The sequence below is a fragment of the Seriola dumerili genome, unplaced genomic scaffold (genome assembly GCF_002260705.1).
Source record: "Seriola dumerili isolate Sdu_G_001 unplaced genomic scaffold, Sdu_1.0 BDQW01000149.1, whole genome shotgun sequence".
In the NCBI taxonomy this organism is placed as follows: domain Eukaryota; kingdom Metazoa; phylum Chordata; class Actinopteri; order Carangiformes; family Carangidae; genus Seriola; species Seriola dumerili.
In genome coordinates this window covers 12,124,468-12,144,226 of record NW_019174404.1, presented here as the reverse complement: position 1 = coordinate 12,144,226, position 19,759 = coordinate 12,124,468, and the positions used below count along the sequence as shown (strand labels likewise).

The window sequence follows — 19,759 nt, the reverse complement described above, 5'->3', positions numbered from 1 at the left end:
CCTATGACAAACAAAAAGCAAAATCTATGCCCCACATTCTATTCTCATAGTTGAAAGAGGAAACTAAAACAGGATGCTTTAATGCATTTGCATGGCTTCTTCCTACCTTACAAAGAACAGGCAGTATCTGTAGAAACCTAAAAGTAGAAACCTTTTAACTTACTGTCAATTTTCAGATACTTGGTGACATCAGACTGGCATCAAAGTGAAGCTGATGAAGTTATTCTGCAAGTGCAATTTAGTCCTTTAGATTTAAACAATAAAAATAGATGAAGCATTCCAATAAGTGCTTGAGGAAGAGTCTCATGTTCAAATGCTGAAAGAGAAAGAGGCTGTGCAGAAACACAAAATGAAAGCAATTAGTCCTATATACATTTATTTTAAGTGTGAGTAATTATATGAATCCAAACACGCTGAAGATCGGTGACTGGACGGTGGGTTTGGTCGGTATGGGTTTGACCACAACATGTGTGTGAATTTTCTGTCCATAAGGATGCTCAGGTCTCTCTGACTCAGTCCCTGCTGTCTTGCCCCACAGTCCCACAGGTGGATGGGGGACAACAATGTGACTGTGGAGGACCTGGTGTCCGTGGTACTGGAAGGGGCAACAGCCGCACACACTCACACAGTGGTGAGAGGTCAGGTCCAATTTAAGCGTCTCTTTGTCCGCAGAGCTGCGCCGACTGGACGCAGACAGTGTGGCCTTTGCATCATTACCATAATTCCTTTTTCTCTTTTCATTTTCACCGCCCTCAGATGTGGACGCAGGGCTCCTTTTCAATGCTAAATGAGAGTGCTCCCTCTTAGTTTGGGTCAGCTTGGGTTCCTCCCAAAATGAGGCTGGTAGCTGGCGTTTCCTCATAGGCACCTGCTCCACTGCGCTCCCCACATTCTCCACATCTTGCGCATCCGAGCTGGCCTTTTCTGCGACCTTCACACTTTGGTGACCTGTCCCCACCGGTCTTCCGCATCCATATTCCGCGGGCCTGTGCGTGTGGCATCTTGGCACCCTAGAGTACTTCTGCGAAAACCGCTTCAGTTGTTTCTGCAGATATTTCCTGTGATCCACGGAGCGTCTGCACGGAGCTGACTTATCCAGGGCCGCCTTGATGTCACTGGATGCCAAATTTACAAAATTCAGCAGCGTTTTGACCTCGCTGTCTGCATTTGCCATTTTTGCCAAGACTTTATTAAATCAGTCCATGTTAGAGCTGGTCGCCCACCATCAAGGTCTAAAGGGAGATCGGAGAAAAAATAGGTTTTGCGTAATTACGCGTGGAGGGAATTCTGTAACCAAGCCTCAAATGAATGTAATGCATCTTAATTTATACTTTTTGAGAGTAATAACCATTTACTCACCACTGCCGGTTGGATCCAGACTCTGAAGCCGCAGTCCAAGCACAGACTTCTCTCCAGGCTGCAGTAGGAGCACTTCAACAAGTTGAATGAATATAAACTCGTTGTAGTTATGGTGCTTTCCTTGAACCAATCAGCGACCCCAGGCCCCTCACAATGCACCCCAATCAGCCTCCAAGCGCCCTGCTATCGAATTCTTCACCATTGCAAATTGTTGTCATGGAGATCTGTTAAAAGCCGCTGAGGGGATGCGATATTTCTCCTACACGGTGATTTCTGCGCGGTGGCCAAACATCTCCTAAAATCCGGAGTGAGCATGAATAAAAATGAGTCGGCTACGGATTCTGCTGAAATATGCATGCACTCTTAACTTTATTTTGGAGCTGTTAAAAAGTTGAGTTTTTAACATAGATACCCCTCGCACCCTCCCCAAGAGTGATGTCAGCTGTAGGATTTGGTGAGGAAGGGGGGGATCTAAAGAGTGCATAACCATGGAAAGGGGCTTGAACGCTCAAGAATCTTGTCTTTCTGTTTGCCCCCTCAATCGAGCGACACAAAGGCTGAATTACTCATTCAAACCTCGCGGGACAAAGGGAAAGGAGCTGGATAGCACTCCTGCATTTGTAGTCAAACATTTAGAGACTTAAATCGAGTCGTCATGAAGGAGAAAGAGTCGGACAAAGCCCATAGAATTGCCATCAGCAAACATTTTCCTGTGTCATATTATGGGGTCTCCATGGCTCCCTCTGGCCCGCGGACAATAGCACAAGTTTGCACACTCGAATACTGTCACCCTGCCAACGGCAACAAGGGCCCAAAACAGGACAATCCTCAGAGAAAGCATGGGCTCCGCGGGGAAGGTTGCAATAGAGGAGGAAAAGGGGAGTTGTGAAATGCTAATTGAGCTTCATCCCCTTATTGAAGTGGAAAAGGAGTACCTATCCTTCCATTGAACCGCAGCAGCAGTGGAATGAGATGTGAGGAAAGTGTTTGTCTGGTAAGTAACACCTCACGCTTGTGCACTGTGCTGCCCTCAAAGCACAGGGTAACATACACCATGAATCACTCTTGCACCAGGACACAGAATTTTCTTTTTAAAAAAAAAAGAAAATTCTATATCAAGGCTACGGGCCATTTATTTAGAGTGAAGTGCGGACTTCATGATTGATTGCCTCATTCACTCAGTTTGGGGTTGTCTGAGGAGGAGCCCTGCAGGTCTATATGTGCTCTGGCTGGTCTATCTTTTAAGGCGGTGCATCCCTCTTGTTCTGGAGAGGCAATGGGACCCTATTGTCCTCCTCTCTTCTTCTTCCCTTCACCTCTCTGTTCAGCTGAAAAGGCCAATTAACAATGGGGCTCCCCCACCCTCCTTTGGCCTGTCACCCCACTCCTGTGCTTTTGAAGTGAGGAAGAATGAGACAAGGAGAAAGAGGAAGCACAATACCATCCATAAATCCCATAGTGTGACGATGTTCTTGTGCCATGGACAGGTGGATGCGATGTTTGTCACTCATTTCAGTTATGTGGTGGGTTGAGCTGATTTATGGAACTTCTGACAAAAACTCAACCAACTGACAATTGTCACTCCTTTCTATATTTACCTATCCTCTTCAATCCAGTATAAGAGGGTCATAGGAGTCTGCCTACACACATCATCAATCCACCTAACACAGGCAGACTTGCAGGCATGCCAACAAACAAGTCTCACTTTAACTGCTGCACCTGCGCACCGAAGATATGCGCCTAGCTTGCATATCTCTGCTGCACATGCAAACTGCACTTGGCTGCAGCCAGGGAGTGTTTGGGGTGTCAAGTGATGTACAATGATGTTACAAAGTATCATCATTCCTCACTGTGTTCGCATAAACACAAATCTATAGAGGCCCAGAGGAGCTCTATAGTACAACTGTAATCTGAATCTCTCTGCACAAGCTCCCTGGCAGAAGCCGCTGTCCATGATACATCCATAAGTGGAGCCTTCCATGGTAAGAATGGACACTTTTTTTCTGTCACCTGGGTCATTTCTTTCCTCAAAAATAGCTACAGTAAGATAAGATAACACTGTATTGATTCCCAGGGGGAGGGTGTCATTCGGTGTCACAGCCACACAAGAAACAGACCAGACGAAGATACAAGAAAGATAAAACAGAGTAAAGGTTGTAAAAAATATGGAGAGCTAAACAATACATCGAAATTAAATAAAAGCTATTAGGAGATCCATAAAAATAATAGCTCTCTGTACTAGGTCAAAGTAAAATAGGTGCTCAGAAGTAAATGTGGACCTAGAATTATCAGAGGAGGATTGGTATTCTGTCTATGTAATGCAACACACTTCTACAAAGCCCGCAAATGGAGGAATTCGTTTGAGGTTTTTATTTCATCACACCTCACATTCAAAACAAACCACTCCACACTCAACAGCTGTGTTGTTAGAGATTGTGTGGGCACGTAAGTGCTAATCATTCCCACATCTTCTTGGTCATGTAGAAAGATTAACATATCTTAAGGGGAATATATCTTTAACCCTAAGAGACATTTGAGATTACTCTGAAATTCCTAAGGATGGTAAAATAAGTTGGGTAAAGAAGTTAGGAGGTGACCTGTAAAATTCTGCTGGTTACCTGCAAAAGCAACATAAAAACCTGTTCAGATGCACAGATTTTATTGACTTTGTCGGAAATGTGTAAATTCAGTGATGTTTATTACTCTGCTGTAGAGACTGAGAGTTTTTTTCCGTTTATTTTTGTCCTCCTTGTTATCATACACGAGGGGGGCAGAATATTAGAAACACCTCTGAATATAATGCAGTTCACTATACAACACCATCACTGAGTAAAAAATGGGTGATTTAATTCATATTTTTATGACAGTGCCAAAAAATTGACCCAAAAAACATTGTAGGCGTCATGAAAGTTGACGTCATAGCAGAACAGTTTTATTGGATTGCATTAGGTCGTGCAGGTGTACCAATTAAAGTGGCCTGTGTGTGTGTGTGTGTGTGTGTGTGTGTGAGTGTGTGTGCGTGTGCGTGTGTGTGTGCGTGTGCGTGTGTGTGTGCGTGTGCGTGTGTGTGTGTGTGTGATGGAAAAACCTTTCTCAGAAAATGGAAAAAATGGATTACCATCACTCCAAAACACCAAGGATGTTATCATATCTGGATCTGGATAAATCGAAGGACAATGTGGACATAAAGACATTAGAGGGAGAATGTATTCCTTATTTGGTTCCCGTGCTTTGTTGATGCTTTTTTTTTCTCTCTTTTTCTTTTGTAAAATATGTTGAAATGATTACACATAAAAAGCTGTATACAGATACAAAATAAGTATAGGGTTATACAGTCAGTAGACAATAACTCCCTGGGCCAGTTTACATAAATGTGATTTATTTGAACCTATGTAATAAAGAAAAAAATCTTTCCTCATAATCATGGAAAGAAAGTGTTTCTTTTAAAATAATGTGATTTTCAGTTATTGCCATAGTAAACACAAACTTCTGTTAGTAGAGGAAGACGTGCACCAGGACAGTTCTCTGGACTTAAAACAACATTTTCTCCAATAATCTATAATACATTAACATGGAACAATGTATGTCATGTGTTGCCACTATTTCCCACTAGATGGCAATCTACTTCCACTGTGATAAAACCCAACTGGACTGTTACAATCAAGGAGAAATAGAGATAAAGACAGATGCAGCTGAGTTCATTTGCTCTGAACATTAATATTCCTTACTTGACAGGTTTTTAAATCTCTTTTTGTGTGATGCACGTTACATTTTGAGGCTCTGTTTGTTTGCAGAGATGCTGATGATTACTCTTGGCAAGAATAATGACACTGAAAGAACACGGTAATTTTATTAAGAGCTTTCCTTATCTGAGTTTAAAAGGGCCGTGATGTATGTTGTGGCAGATTGCTGGTTGTTGGAATGAGGTGAGGCTGCAGGAAGGAACCAGGAGGATGTAGTGCTTTTCTCTTGTCAGATAATCAATACCGGGACAGACTGTAGGAGAGGATGGACGAGCTGAACCGCTGGGCACACTACACGCCAAACCCAGGCTTGGTGTATACCTCAAAAACTCCCCAAAATATCTGCATTGCACTGTATGTGCAAATGCAGTTTAACAGCAGCTGTGGATTTTCCACTCTAAAAGTCATCCACAGCTCTTGTGCATGAGCTCACCCCATTACTGCCTGTGAAGAGCTTTTTGATAGGCAAGAGATGTGATAAATGCTCAGCTGCAACAAAAGGCTGTTGGGCTAGATGCTGAATCCATTGATCTTAATCCAAAGTTGTTTGAATAGTTGGCTTAGATGCTGTTTGTGTTATTTGGAATAAGCAGGCTGTGACACAATTGGCTGTCACTTCTGTTTATTTCAACCACAAGCAATACTTTCAAACAGAGGATAAGTCATACGGGTACAACAAATGATTGTGGATTTATGAAACACGAAGAAGCAAACAGGCTGTGCAGCCAGTTTCATACATCTCAGGTTCAAGCGTAACCCACTGTTTAAGTGCCTTTGCATCCCTGTAGCTGTTACAGAGGGGGAAATGATTCAAATCATGTTTTCATAATTAAACTGGGGGATTACTTTCTCAATAAACAAGGTAATCATTTGACCTATAAAATGGCAAAAAATGCCCATCACATTTGTCCAAAGGCCAAAGTCCAAATGTCTTGTTTTGTCCAGTCAAGAGTCCAGAACCCAAATATATTCAATCTGAGAGGTTGTGAGGATTCGCTATAGCTTGTATTTTCATCTCATAAAATTACTCAGATTATCAATTGAATAGTCACTTGATTGATTAAGTTACTCATTGTTCGTAGTCTACTAGAATGTAGTTGTATTTTTTATAAACGTGGTGGTGTCGTCAAATAAGAACTCAGTACAGATCCAAAGAAAATATTCTTCTGTGTCTGCCTCAGTAGTTATCAATAACGGAAAGATAAGCACTAAGGTTTTATTCCCAGTCAGTCAACTGTTTTAGTAACTGTGGATGTCACGTTGGCTCTCTAGTACCATCTACATGGCTGTGAGCTGTGGGGTAATTTCATAACTGTGCCCAGTGAAGACCACCAACAATATTATGCAACTCTGCTCTTAAAAACTACCCATAGCAGTCTGATTCTTTGCACTCTGGCCCACAGCATCCTCCTCTTATAAACCACATCAACATGGTGCCAAAGGTAGCGTGGCAAAAATAAAAAATGAAGTTTAGGTTTAAAAATAAATGGCTCATAAATATCTTATACACGTCTTTGTTGTTGAGCATTAGCAGTAAATGCCAGGTTACATCAGTATTGTTTATCTCAGCCTACTTTGGGACATTGGACCACAGAGTGTTCTAGCAGGCACACAGCACATCAAACATGGGTATGGCAATGTTTTCAGTCGTTAGGCGTCTTGCACTCTCTCTCTCTCTCTCTCTCCCTCTCTCTCTCCCTCTCTCTCTCCACTCGACTTCAACTCGGTCCAGTACGCGTCATCCTTACGGACTCGCCTCCACGCATCGTGGGCTATACTTTCTGCTTGGACCCACTATATAAATAAAGCAACAATATAAACAAGCAAACAAAAACCAAAAACAAACAAAGCCCGGCTGACATCATTACCGACGCCTTCATAACCATATCCCTTTCGCCCCCTGTGTGTGTTTTTTTTTTTTTTTTTTTTTTTTTTGGAAGGGAGGGAAAGGGGGGGGGACTTTTTGAGAAGCGGAGGGTGAATTTGTTTGAGCACACGCTGTCAGGATGAGCTGATGTGAGCGCTGCATCAAGTGCGCGGTGGTGATGCTCCCGTATAAAACAGCCCGCTGTATTTTGGCACAGAGGGGGATGCATCAGTTTAACCCTCGGCTCTGCCCTCCGGACTCGCCCATACAGTATTCAGCCTAGATAAGTTGAGGGGATGTGTGATCCCATTGTGAGGAATCCTACCGCACGATATTCCTGAGGATCTCTCTCTCTCTGTTCGTTTCTCTTTTTTTTTTCTTTTTTTTTTTTCTTCAACTTCGATGGCTTGAGTGGCCCATTTTGCACTCATGCTCGCAGCCGAGGAGGGATGTAAGGTACGGGCCATCTACCGCCCTCACATTGCACGGAGTAGCGGCGTGATTCAGGTCGCTATCTGAGTGCCAGTAAGAAAAAAAACTACTTTCGAGATGTGAATTATCGAGATTTGCTACTCATTTCACCGGCTCGCCTGTCCTATGCTATCGACAACGGGATTTCAAGAGGAAAATGATTGTGGCATAAACTATTTCTGGAGACGCCTGTCACAGATATCGCCGCTGAACTGGACAGGGTGGATGGTTATTTCCCAAACACTTAAAGCCTATGTATACTGCATTCATTTGTTGGAAACGCTGCCTAGTATCTTCGAGAACAGCGCAAGAGGAATGCTGGTCCAAGATCTAATGCCATTTACTTTAAGTTTTTGGCCTTTTTTCTTCGGTCATTGCCTTCTCTCACTGTTTTTACTCTCATGCCAGGTAAGGATCATGTTCAGGCGCGCCACTTGTCAGTTTACGCATGAGAAGAGGTTACACTAATGTAACTGGAGTTTGATTTACTGATGGACTGTGGAGCCGATTTTTCTTTTGCAAGTAACTTATGTGCACATTAAGCTGCGATTAATATGTAACGCCTTGCTCATGTGTATACAGGTCACCAGTGCAGGGCACACATGTGTTTAGGAAATACTGACAGACATGCATATGTAGAGTTTCCAGCAAGGCATGAGAGATAAGTGCTCACATCCACACACAGACACTCAGCTCTCTTGTGATGGGAACATGGAGTAGCCAACTGTGTTTTTATGATAACAATATTCAGTTATCCCACCAGGATCCCTGCAGCAGGCATATGTTAGTGATGAGTATTCTAACCTCTGCCCTGTGCTGCTGCCTACAGATAGTGGTGAGATGTTGTTCACACGCACACAGTGTTGCCAGGGTTCATGTGTAATGTGATCTGCTTGAGTTTCCAAGTCCACCCACGCACACTCCTCGGGGCAGCCTGCTGCCCACTCTGTTGGTGGGTGGTTTCTTACAGGGAGCAGGCTGCAGCCATAGACGTGATACTATTCTGCATGTACTACATACACACAGCAGCTCCGGTGACAACAACACTGGAGCTGTGATATGAAAAGAATGCTGAGAGGATGCCCACAGTGCCGCGAACTAAGAGGCTGCTGAGTGTTCAAGAGTCTCCATTTGTGCTGCACAGTGTTGTGCTGATGGTACTTCAGTCATTTCAATGTCTCTCTCTTCTCTCTCTCCTTCACCATAAGGGAGAGCTCCAGAGGTCATGCTCACGGACTGTGGCGGAGAAAGTTAGTGAACAGTGCCAGCTGGCATGCCACTGTAGACGATACCCCCCGCTTCCTCCTCCGCCGCCTCCACCGCCTCCCCCACGGCTACTGGGCACCACAGGTAATGACTCGCAGGTCACACTCCCAGGTTTCACACCTGTCTCGCTCCAACTCTGTCTGTCTCACTCTGTCTGCTCTCACCCCACAGTTGGATGTCATTCCTAGCCAGACGCAGGTGTCAAGCAACTGGCTAGTCTGAAGAAACAGTTTTGACGTGAAGTGTTTTCTTTTATGCACAGGAGGAAAAAAAACGTACCATCAACCCCCTGAGATTTAGTGTGCGAGTGCCCGTGCATGGGTGCAGTTTTGCACGTGTGCATCTGTGCATGTGATAGAGCCAGCAGGATGTTGACAGCTGAACACAGGACTAATTTATGCCGGGTCTGACCTTGGGGAGTACCCAGCTGCCTGTGAAATCCGTGCCTGCTGGGCTGCCAAACTCAGTGGCTCAGTGGTAGGGTTTCCCCCGGAGGACCCCTGATTAAAACACAGATGAGTTAATTAAATTAGCTTTAATTTGTCAGAGATAAGGGGCTAATGAAGCAGCCCAGTAGTTCCAGCTTCGTTTTGAAGTGGAGCTGCCGGTAATAAGGGTGTGTTGTTGTGTGTGGTAGTCCTTGTACACAACAAGCGTGTATATCTGTGTGGATCCAGTGCCTGTTGCGGCAGTTTTTCCCCTGACACTCCCTCTTTCGTCCCACTCTAAGATGGTAAATCCCCTGACAGATAGGCAAACATATTTTACCAGCCTTCTCGCTGAAAGTTGATATGATTTGTATGTCATCTCAAGCATCTTAATGAACAGTGCACTGAAATATGGGACAGGCGTTGCTGATGATGCAGCCATTCTGAGCTATTACTGTGACTCTTTAGAATCACTCACCCTGAGCCCTTAATATTATGAGTAGGGAGGAGTACTTAATCATCAAAGTCTCAGCAGACAGCAGAGGAAAGGTTTTAATCAATCAGTTCCAATGATTTTTTTTTTCTGTCTGGTCAATTTACAGGGACCTCCTTTTTCCCCTGACTCACCATGTGAGCTACCTATGAATCAAGAGTTAGAGACCCTTCTGTGATTGTTGTCAAGGTCACTGCATAAATGCTGCCCGAACCATCTGACTGTAAACGAAGGTGTGGGGGGGGTTGAATGTCCAATTATGGCCAATGCATGAGTGTAATTACGAGCTCACAAGGGTTCTGTGCCTCCACAAACACCAGTAGGCCGATTTTTATTCCTTTTTAACTCTACACAGAAATGTTTGCAGAGGGTGGAGACACCATGAATAATTCACTTAAAGGGAGTTTTTTTTTTCTCAGTTTTCAATTTAATCTATACAAGCACATAATTATCTTGATATTTGCTTCAGTAGCCCAATTTGCAGAATGGTTAGAGCTGAAATTTTTTGCTTTAAACTGTAGTCTTTAAAAATGCAATGAATATGCATAGCTAAAAATCTGGGACAATGGCTGAGATCTTATCTATCTGCTAAAAGTCTAAAAGAAAATAGAGAAATTGGCACTGAAAGTCAGCGTCTGTGTGCTAAAAATGGTTTCCGAAGTCCCTTCAAAGGAGTGTGCTTTATCACAATGAAGTAGATCCTTACCACTGACTGAATTAAATCCTACTGCCTTTGACAAAACGCAGGATTAAAATGGAAGTTTGGCTGAGGGGAGCTTTTAAATTCATAGTGACTTATGATGTGGTGTGCTGCACCGGGAAGAGCCGTGCCTTGTTATTTGTCCTGTAGAAATGTGCTGTGTTGGAAAATAGTCTAAAGCGTTACTTAGGAGTATTTGTTGCCATGGTGTAAACCCTTTCTCTCATTCATAACAAAAATAACACCACATGCAGGAGTTAGGAGTTTGCTATTGCATAAACAGCACAGTGTATTTCCTCAGGAGCATGACACTGGAACAAACTCGCATTCATAGATAGGTAGATTGATGTGCACATGACTAAACTGATTTATAGACGCGGGGGAGCATCAAACACTGCAGAAAGAGAAGAGGCAAGTTCTGCATTACGGCCACGAATTTGCTGATGCACATAATGTTATATTCCTGGTGAGTGGTCTTTGCGCCACAGATCTAATGTGGAAAGAGCAGGAGGTTCCTGCAACAGTAATTGGTGTGAACAAGAGTGCTGGTGTAAGGAAGGCTGACGGGACCTTAAATGATTCATGGTGTCGGGTTGGATATCTTTGAACGTTGAACCTAAGACCTACAGAACAGGCGAGGACACAGCTACTTCCCGACTCAGAGAGCAAGGGAAGAGAACCGCCTCCATGCTGCTCTGTTATTGTGTTGTATAATACAATCACTAAGGGGTTTAATAACAATGCTAAAATCAATGTTGTGGCTGAAGTGATCGGCATTGTAATCACAGTAAATGCTTTTGGATGTTGAGCTGTTTTTTCTGATTTATTCAGCTAAATACATTCTGTTCACTCTCTGCTTCTGTATCCAAATCTCTATCCTCCTGCCGCCTCTTCTCTCTCTTTCTAAGTGGCAGAGCCCATGGTGCCCTTATTGAGGCCCTGGTGGATGGAGATGGACATTATAGTGCTTGGAACAGTGGGCTGTGCCTCAGTGGTCTTCCTCCTCTCAGCCATCATCATCTGCTACAAGGCCATCAAGAGGTTGGATTTCTCTTTTTTCTTGTAGTATTTCAGTCAGATCTCACTCCCACGCAGCTCTGAAATATTTCAAAGTGATGACAAATAGGAAATAGGAACTGTCATGGGCAGGTTACTCAACATATCTTGTGTAATGTGGCCCATGGGAGATTGTGCTATCTCTCCTGGCTTTATGTTAGAGTGACGCAGGAGGCTACGATGACCCCGTCATCAACCTGCTGGGTCACACTCAGGTCAGAGGTTAGATAATGGAATGGGTTGTAAATGTCACAGAGGAAGATCCACGACAGTGAGTCACACAGAAACATCCTATATTCTAAATTAATTTATTGAGGTGCATGATGACCTGTCTTTACGATACTGTTGATTTTAATTTACATAAGTGTCTAAAGCTTCCTAGAATGGCAGCTGGATTCATGACCACGAAAGCACGATGCGAGCGGAGGAATCCCAAGACACTGCTGTTGCAGCGGGAACTGTTTCCCCCCATTTGGCTTATTAGAGAAAAGGCTGCGTGAGGTTTTAGCCTGCAGCACAACCCAGACCCAATTCTTTGTGTGACATTCAGGCAGCACGGTGTCACACATGCACTCTGACATCCACGTTAATGTTCCCAGCCATTTAACATACACATACACACACACACACACACACGCACACACACGCACGTCCACAGCGTGCAAAGCACTGCACATGCACAGAGAGGCATGAGGTGGATACTAGTGTGCACCCATCCATATACACACAACATCTTTACATACATACATACATCATCTTGGCATATTTACACACTCTATAAAATATGGCATAAACATTGACTCTCACACATTCATGTGAGAACAGCCACAGTTGTGTGTGTTAAATTAGGGAGCTACTTCTATGTTTTATTTATGTGTATTTAAATAGATTTTGTGTCATACCTTATTATATTTATGTGACTGTATTAAGCGTGCATGCCAGATATGGCTTTCCCCAGCAGAACTCTATTTCTCCTTTCTTTAAACAACAAATAGGCAAAGTCAGGCAGCGGAAGTAATGGGTAGTTGGCTCAGGAATTCATTATGGCAATTCTCCAGCCCCCTGTGTAGCCAAGGGGCACCTTTTTTAATGCAGCAGTGGTAGGAAAGTGTTGTTGCAATACGGGCTCTAGCCCCAAACCCAAGTCATTATTTATGAATTAATTTGCGCAGTCATTCAGTCACAGGCCACATCTTTTATACATGCAAGCGGGTCGTGTCCTGAAGCTCTGTGGGCTCTAGACTGCAGACTTTGTGCCACGCCAAGCTGCCCTCCACTCTGAATGAGAAGGGAAAAATACACAGGTCCACCCAGACTGGCCTCATTACACATTCATTAGTCACCAGCCAATAGGAGAGCAATCCAGGGAAAAATGCGATCCCTTTAACATTTGCCATGGATGCTCTAATCATCCATCGTTACTGAGAGGAAGGGAGAGGAAACAACTCAGCGAAAAGGACAGATAAAATGTTGTCTACCAAAGCAAGCAAAGGCAGTAATTGAGCGTCTTAGTCAATAACAATGTGAGAGAGGGTTTGTCAGTGAGAAAAACACAGCCAGTTATATATAGCCCTTCCAGCCCCTCAGTGCTGCGGGCTTTCCCAATGAAAATCAGCTGGCCAAGGGCCAAGGCCTGAGCACCACAGACAGCAGAGGGGCTAGCTCTGCAGGTCCCAGCCCTCCTGGCCTTTTGTTATTTTTTATAATCTTTGTCTGCCAGTCATCTGTCAGAAGCAAAGGGGGCTGGAAAGAAAAAACACTTCCATACAATTCTATTCAGAGTCCACAGCACCAGGGAGGCTTGGTGTGTGCAAGCTTAGAGAAGAGGATTCAGACACATGCTGTGTTTCAGTGTTGCTGTGCCATCCGAAGCAAAAGACATGATGCTGCAGTCCAGGCTATCAGCCATCCAAGAAGCCAAAACAAACAAAACTCAAACCAACTGACTAATGAAGCTCGATGCTTTTCCCAATCACTTCCCGCTCTGGGAGGCTTGTCGAAAGACGGATAATACATCACAGCCAGTTCTATCCAAGGGCAATACACTGTATCCAAAATACTCAACCAGAGATACAATAAAAAAGGGACATCTTGTCAGGCGAAATGGTTTACAATCCAATATTTACTGATACATTATTAATTTCCTCTGTTTTATTTTCAAAATTACTGTACCGGCACCATCAAAACGGGTGACAGATTTTTACAGTCTGTTTTTTAATACTTTTTCTTTGAACCATAGCATGTTACTCTAATTTCCAGATGGCTGGAGTGATTGTAAACAGCTCAACACATGTCCCAATTTCACCATGATCCATTCCCCAAACTTCAAACAGGAATGTGCGCTGTGATTGCACAGCTTTGATATGAAATATTCATCTAACCTGTGAAGTGTTGTGTTGCCACCTGCCATGTGTCAACAGCATGGCATCTATTATTGAAGGCCTGGGTAGAGGTCGGTTTGAGGCCCCAGTGCTCTGCCCTGTATGGTGGCCCCAAAGCGACATGGTCAGTCTGACCGGAGATTACATCCTGGGAGAAATACACATGGCTGAAGCATCTTTCAGTAGTCTGTAGATCACATGACCTGACAAAAATATTCAAAATTAAAACCATTAGTGAGCTGCAGGGACGTTGCATAATGTGAAACGAATGTAGACCTCTCTGACTCTCTGTTCCGAGCAGAAGAATTCCCAGACTGCCTATAAACAATGCCATCTGTCCCTTAGAGAAAACTTTGGTATATCCCAACTCCCCTGGCTGCAGCAGCATCAGCCAATCACCCCCCCTGCAGCAGAATGTGTTTCCACCCTGGGGCTGGACAGTTTCCCTTCTCAGGCTTTCCCCAGGTCCCACAGGGACACAGCAAGCAGCATCTGTCCTACATGGCCAGCCTGTATCCCCAGGTGTCCTGAGCCTTACGACCCCCTCCAGCTGACAGTCCCGCAGGAAGTCTTAGTCACAGCCTTGTGTTTTGTTTAGAACTTTTTTTTCTAGAGCCATGAACTCACATCACCTCCAACAACCCCTAGAAACACTAAACTAAAAAACCTGACCAACAGTTATTGGTAATCATCTCGCTCATACATGACACTCCACAATATGAGCACAAATATTATAATGAATCCGAGACTATACAATGCGAAAGAAAGCTCAATGTACAGTGTTAGGCTTCAGTTAAAAGTGAAGAGTGTTGATATTTATGTAAGTTAATATAACATAGTTAAAGTTAATGTAACTTTTTGTTTTTAAGAGTCTACAGTCACGCTAGCAGCTCTGCGGCATGCTAACATGCCCTAAATAACAATGCTAAGATGCTGATGTTAAGCAGGTGTAATGTTTACCATGTTCATTATCTTAAATTAGCATGATAGCATGCAAACATTTGCCAGTTAGCACTAAAAGTTATTTGTTTTGCAGGTACTTAAACCAAAGTCTTGGACAAACTTAAATGTTGACTTGATGATGGCACTCAATGAAGAGTCAAGGGATAACCAGATTTATTACAGTTCATCCCGAGGGAGACGTTAATGTCTGTTCAAAATTTTATGGCAATCCATCCAATAGTTGTTGAGGCATTTCAGTCAAAACCACAAATGTGCACTTAATGGTGGTGCTAGTGGAAAAGTCCGGGGACCATCAAAGTTGGTAGGATTTGTCCTCTAGGGAACATGAATGTCTGTATAAAATGGGAAGCCATGTAATAGCTGTTATATAATAGATTTTAGTCTGGACCAAAGTGGTGGGCTGATCGACAGACTGAAACTGCCATTCCTAGAGCCATGTCGCTATGGTTAAAGCTAAGAGGGGAGGCATACCTGGAGTGTTTGTTATTTACACCCCGCTGTGATTGAGGCGAAACCCTTTCAAGACGGGTAAACATCCCGAGAGTGACTTCGGTGACAGATGAATGCTACGTATCTTCAACTGAAAAACTGGATGGGATCAAGCTGAGCAGGATTTCTGAGGAGCTCTGATGAACACAGGAGGTGGGGACAGAGGTGATGCACAGCACTGAAATGACAGCTGAAAACAGCTGAGACTGGAACAGGTTTAAAACCTGACAGCAACAAGATGGATGTTTCACAGGTGTGGCAAAATCAGACTGGCAAAAGTGCATGGGATCAAGCAAGAAAAAAGAGAGCTGACAAATTGAGTTGACAGCACAGGAATTATGAATAAATAGAGGGCGCATATGCATGAAAAATTCCTGATTGAACATTTAGTAGACTGGCACACCAACAAGAAATATTACAGTTAATACCTGTATCTGATGAAATTTTAATCAGCTTTTCAATTCTATTTTAGTCTCAAATTGATTATGATTCTGTGCAAGTACATGTGAGAGCACAGCAACATAAACAGTAATGTAGACATACAAAAACATGCTACAACTGTGAAGCTCACAATGTTCAGTTTTTAATAAGATCTTGTCAAAGGTGTTGATTCAAATCCATGGTAAGTTTTGAGTCCGTGGAGAAAATTGAACCGAAACAGAAAGAATATGATGTAATATTGTGCAAAAACACCACAAAATGCTGCCTGAAAGCTAAACACAAGTGGTGATTAAGAGATACTAATATCCTAAAGTGTAATGTTTAATAACACAAGTAGAGAAGAGTCCTGAAGCTGGTTACCTAACACAGTAACGTCACCTACTGGGTAACCAAAAGGCTGTGGCAGCAAAACCCCTGAGTCTTTCAAAAAATTACATTCTCCGTTTGAAAAAGTAATTCGATTTTTTTGCGTCACTTCTCTGACACAGTATCAACAAACACTAAACATAATAAACATCATAAATAAATGTCGTTTTTTCTTGCAGAGCTGTTATGTTGGTTTGCATTGTGTCACTGAGAAATGAGCTCATTTCACCCTTTAAGGATTCCCTCTCTGCACAATGTCCGACAAATCAAAACGATTTGTGCCGGACTGGACTGAGAATGACTGTTCGTCAAAGTTGGACTGGTCAGCCGGGGCTTTCAGTGGAGAGGAGAGGAGACAGTGAGCTAAGATGTCGCTCAAGGGTCCTCTGTGCCAGTGAAGGCACTGTACAGCGCTGAGTGGGACAATGACTGTACTAACTGTATTCAGATCTGTCTCTGAGTTACATAAGCCCGAGCAGGGGAGAGCAGCTGAGGGGGTCGGTGCAGAAGCCACAGTACACTGGACAAATATAATAACCACAAAGGCACAGAGGAGTGCATGAAAAGGGCGGCATTGAATGATACTGCTCTTCACAGGCCAGTAGCAGCAAAGGGGATCATGTGTTGCAGCTTTATTTTGCACCAGAACATACTCACAGAAAGGACAAGGTATTACAGCGCAACCAGTGTTGAGAGGGAATTTCACAAGAGGTTATGTATCGATGTTATTCCCAAGTTGTTTTGACAGCCACACACATACTCGTTACTTAGCAGGAAGATTGCATCTACCAGTCAGAGTAGGTAATTGCCTTATCCCATGTGTTGCAATGCATCCTTCCCTCCTGTCTCCTTCCAAAAGTGACCTTTGAACATTGAGCTTATTAGAAAGGATCGCTGAGACCAGCGTATCCACCCAGAGCAGCCTGAGAAATCAAATCAGCCTAAAGGTTAACAGTCCAGAAACTCTGTTTAATGACGTGGCCTTTAGCTGAGGGTGAATATAACGTCAAATCTCTCTTGACAAGGAATTTATCCTCACGTTATGAAAATGTTTATTCACAGGAAACCACTACGAAAAGAAGAGAACGGGACGAGTCGTGGGGAATATGCCATGAGCATCCGTAACAAGAAGGCCATGGGTACGAACAACACTGTGGTATAGACTGTCTCCTGGGAGACGCAGGAAGTGACATCACCGTTAACGTCTCTCACCTTATCCCGAGTACAACAATCCCCTCTCTCCCAGAATGCAACAGGGTTTTTTCAACCCCCGAGGTTTTCAAATAGGTAAACCTTCCCTCTTTGCTTGGCATGTTGCCCGGACTGAAGACACCATTCAGCTCAAGAAGAGCTGTAAAAGATGGAAGGAAAAAAAAAATCAAGGCAGAAAGGACAAAGAGAAAGATCCACAAACCCCCATGGTGTCAAAAGTGGCACAGCAGGCTGAACATTATGCTCTTAGTAACAGCAAGTGTTGCTGACAGGCTGGTTGGCTGCTGGCTGGAGAGGGACTGTCTGCCAGTCTGCCGCAGATCCAGACCTCACACACTGTTGACATCTGCAATGGAACAAGACAATACAGCAGCCCTGCAGTCCCATGTGCAGGACAACCCCTCACACACAATAAATAACGTGCATGCAGTTTTTACAGAGAATGCAACATTTTTTATATTCCAATCCTTACACGGTCCATCTTTTGTTCTCCATTTTTGAGACAGATGCTTTGTGAAAGGCATGATGTTAGTGTCGGCCCTGGCTCTGAGATGCGGATTCATCTGACTATGCAATTTAAAGAAATCCATATTTGAAAAAAAAAAAAGGAGGAGCAGCGACATCAACATGGGACGTTTTGGTTATTTTACCATGCCAAAAATGCCACTGAAGACTTAGGCTAAATGTAATATACTTCGGTCATTCATCTATTTATTTGCTCTATTTATTTACTTATCTACCTTTTGAATTTATTTTTCTACTTAAAAGAAAAAAAAAACTGTCGTGTAAGTTACTCACATCTTGAAAAATCTTGAACATCTTGATGAATCCATTTTATTTCTTGATAGCTCTGTTTTTTAAGTGAATAATTTATAGACCATATAATTCATTTGTGATGCTCCAATGCTTTAAGCCTGCTGTCAGTTTGTTGAGACACTGATGCAGAAAATACGCTTGCTCTGCAAAGAGTTTTGGTATCAGTTGTTTTGTCTCTGGGTGTTTGATATGCTTTTCTCTGTTTCCCTCAGACTTCAGCTAAAACATGAGGGGTCTTTATGATGTGCTATGTGAATGTGTGTTTTCCAAACATTATTTCTGTGCTGCATCATATGCCACTCCCCATTTTTGATTTGTCAACTCCATGCAAGCCCCCTCCCCTCAACAAGTTAAATGTGCTATCACAGGTTCATCTGGTTAAATCTTGTTGTTACAGAGTCTTGGGGTCAGCTAAATGCCTTCAGCTGTGTTGCGTGGATTGGATTTGACAATCTTCATTTTTTCTATCTGTCAAGAAGGGCTTAGCCCATCGCTATAGAAACAGGGGACATGAGCCCACGGCTGACCTTGTGACTGGTGAGAGACAGGAGACTTAGCCAATAGCCAGAGATCAGGTTGCACAGAGGATGGCCTCAGCAGGGATGTGTGTGACTCAGTGCTGTCACAGGCATCCTCCACATCCCCGCTGGAAAAACACAACTAAGCTGAACTGGAGCATCACTCAACACTGCTGTGCTTCTTTTTTTTTTTTTTTTTTTTTACATTAAATCTGTGTGTGTCTGTGCGTGCATGCATGTGTGTGTGTGTGTGTTGGTGTGTGTGTGTGTGTGTGCGTGTGGATGTCTGTGTGTCTGTCTGTCTGTCTGTCTGTCTGTGAGTGTGCATGCAGATGAGTGTACTCAGTGAGAGTGGGCTGTACTCTGTGGCTGTCGGTTAAGTATAGATATTGGCTAAACTGTGGAAATTTGGAAAAACACATGCTTGCATCTAAACATGCACAGGTATTAGCTACCAGTATACCCCTCCATGTACCTATATGAGAGAAATGATGGATGCATGAATGTAAATATTGATATTTAAATATCTGCCTTCTGGACTGTTAATTCATGTACAGTGTAACAGAACATGTTTATACATAGTAAAACTTAAACAATGTGCTACCATTTAGAATTATGTCAATGTTGTCATGTTGATGGAGCAAGCCATTAATGTATATATGGCAATCAATAGTACATACACAATTTATGCATTATACCAAACAGATAGAAAGATGTGCATAAGTTGATTTCATTGCTGAGTTTTTCAGTTGTAAATAAAACTGTACATAATAACAGACCTACAGTCTATTGTGTTTAAAGAGATGTACTGTGTATGCAGATATACATCTGTTGTTATGTGAGAGCAGACAAGCTGGCCCATATGTGACAAAGGTGATAAAAGTGAGACTGTTATATTTAGCCTGTGCCAATCCTGTCTGCACTGTGCTGTGTTGTGCCGTTCATGTCTTGGGCAGAGCCGGGCTGGCCGTGTCTCCTGGGCCCCCTGCAGTGGAAGACATGTTCTCAGTCTGTCTCACACAGTGCATCTTTAATGAACTGCGATTATCAAGCGTATTCCACTCCATGGGGCTTAATGATGCAAACAACACATCTTATAGGTCACATATTGTGCTAGCTCTGGGCTCGATCAGTAATAATGTCACAAAAAAAAGCATGCTTGTGAGAGTGTGAAGGATTTCTGCAGCTAA

The 19,759-nt window shown here is 43.2% G+C and overlaps 2 protein-coding genes across 2 annotated transcripts; one reads left to right on the top strand and one right to left on the bottom strand.

Moving 5' to 3' along the window:
- Positions 1-3: 3 nt before the first annotated feature.
- Positions 4-1,390, bottom strand: fam181a (family with sequence similarity 181 member A). The gene is made up of 2 exons (XM_022750488.1): positions 1,360-1,390; positions 4-1,232 (listed from the first exon to the last, which is right to left on the bottom strand). Exon 2 carries the CDS (start codon positions 1,172-1,174, stop codon positions 395-397), a length of 780 nt encoding a protein of 259 aa, XP_022606209.1. The 5' UTR covers positions 1,175-1,232; positions 1,360-1,390; the 3' UTR covers positions 4-394.
- A 6,137-nt stretch (positions 1,391-7,527) lies between these two features.
- prima1 (proline rich membrane anchor 1) lies at positions 7,528-17,281 on the top strand (the record flags this gene model as incomplete). The annotated part of the gene is made up of 4 exons (XM_022750964.1): positions 7,528-7,848; positions 8,649-8,790; positions 11,236-11,368; positions 17,086-17,281. Coding segments are annotated over 4 exons (696 nt in total), but the record flags the coding sequence as incomplete, so codon positions are not given.
- Between the last annotated feature and the right edge of the window lie 2,478 nt (positions 17,282-19,759).

Bases quoted from the DNA above. Each gene is read 5' to 3' on its own strand.
- fam181a (XM_022750488.1), bottom strand. From the start codon at position 1,174: ATGGCAAATGCAGACAGCGAGGTCAAAACGCTGCTGAATTTTGTAAAT.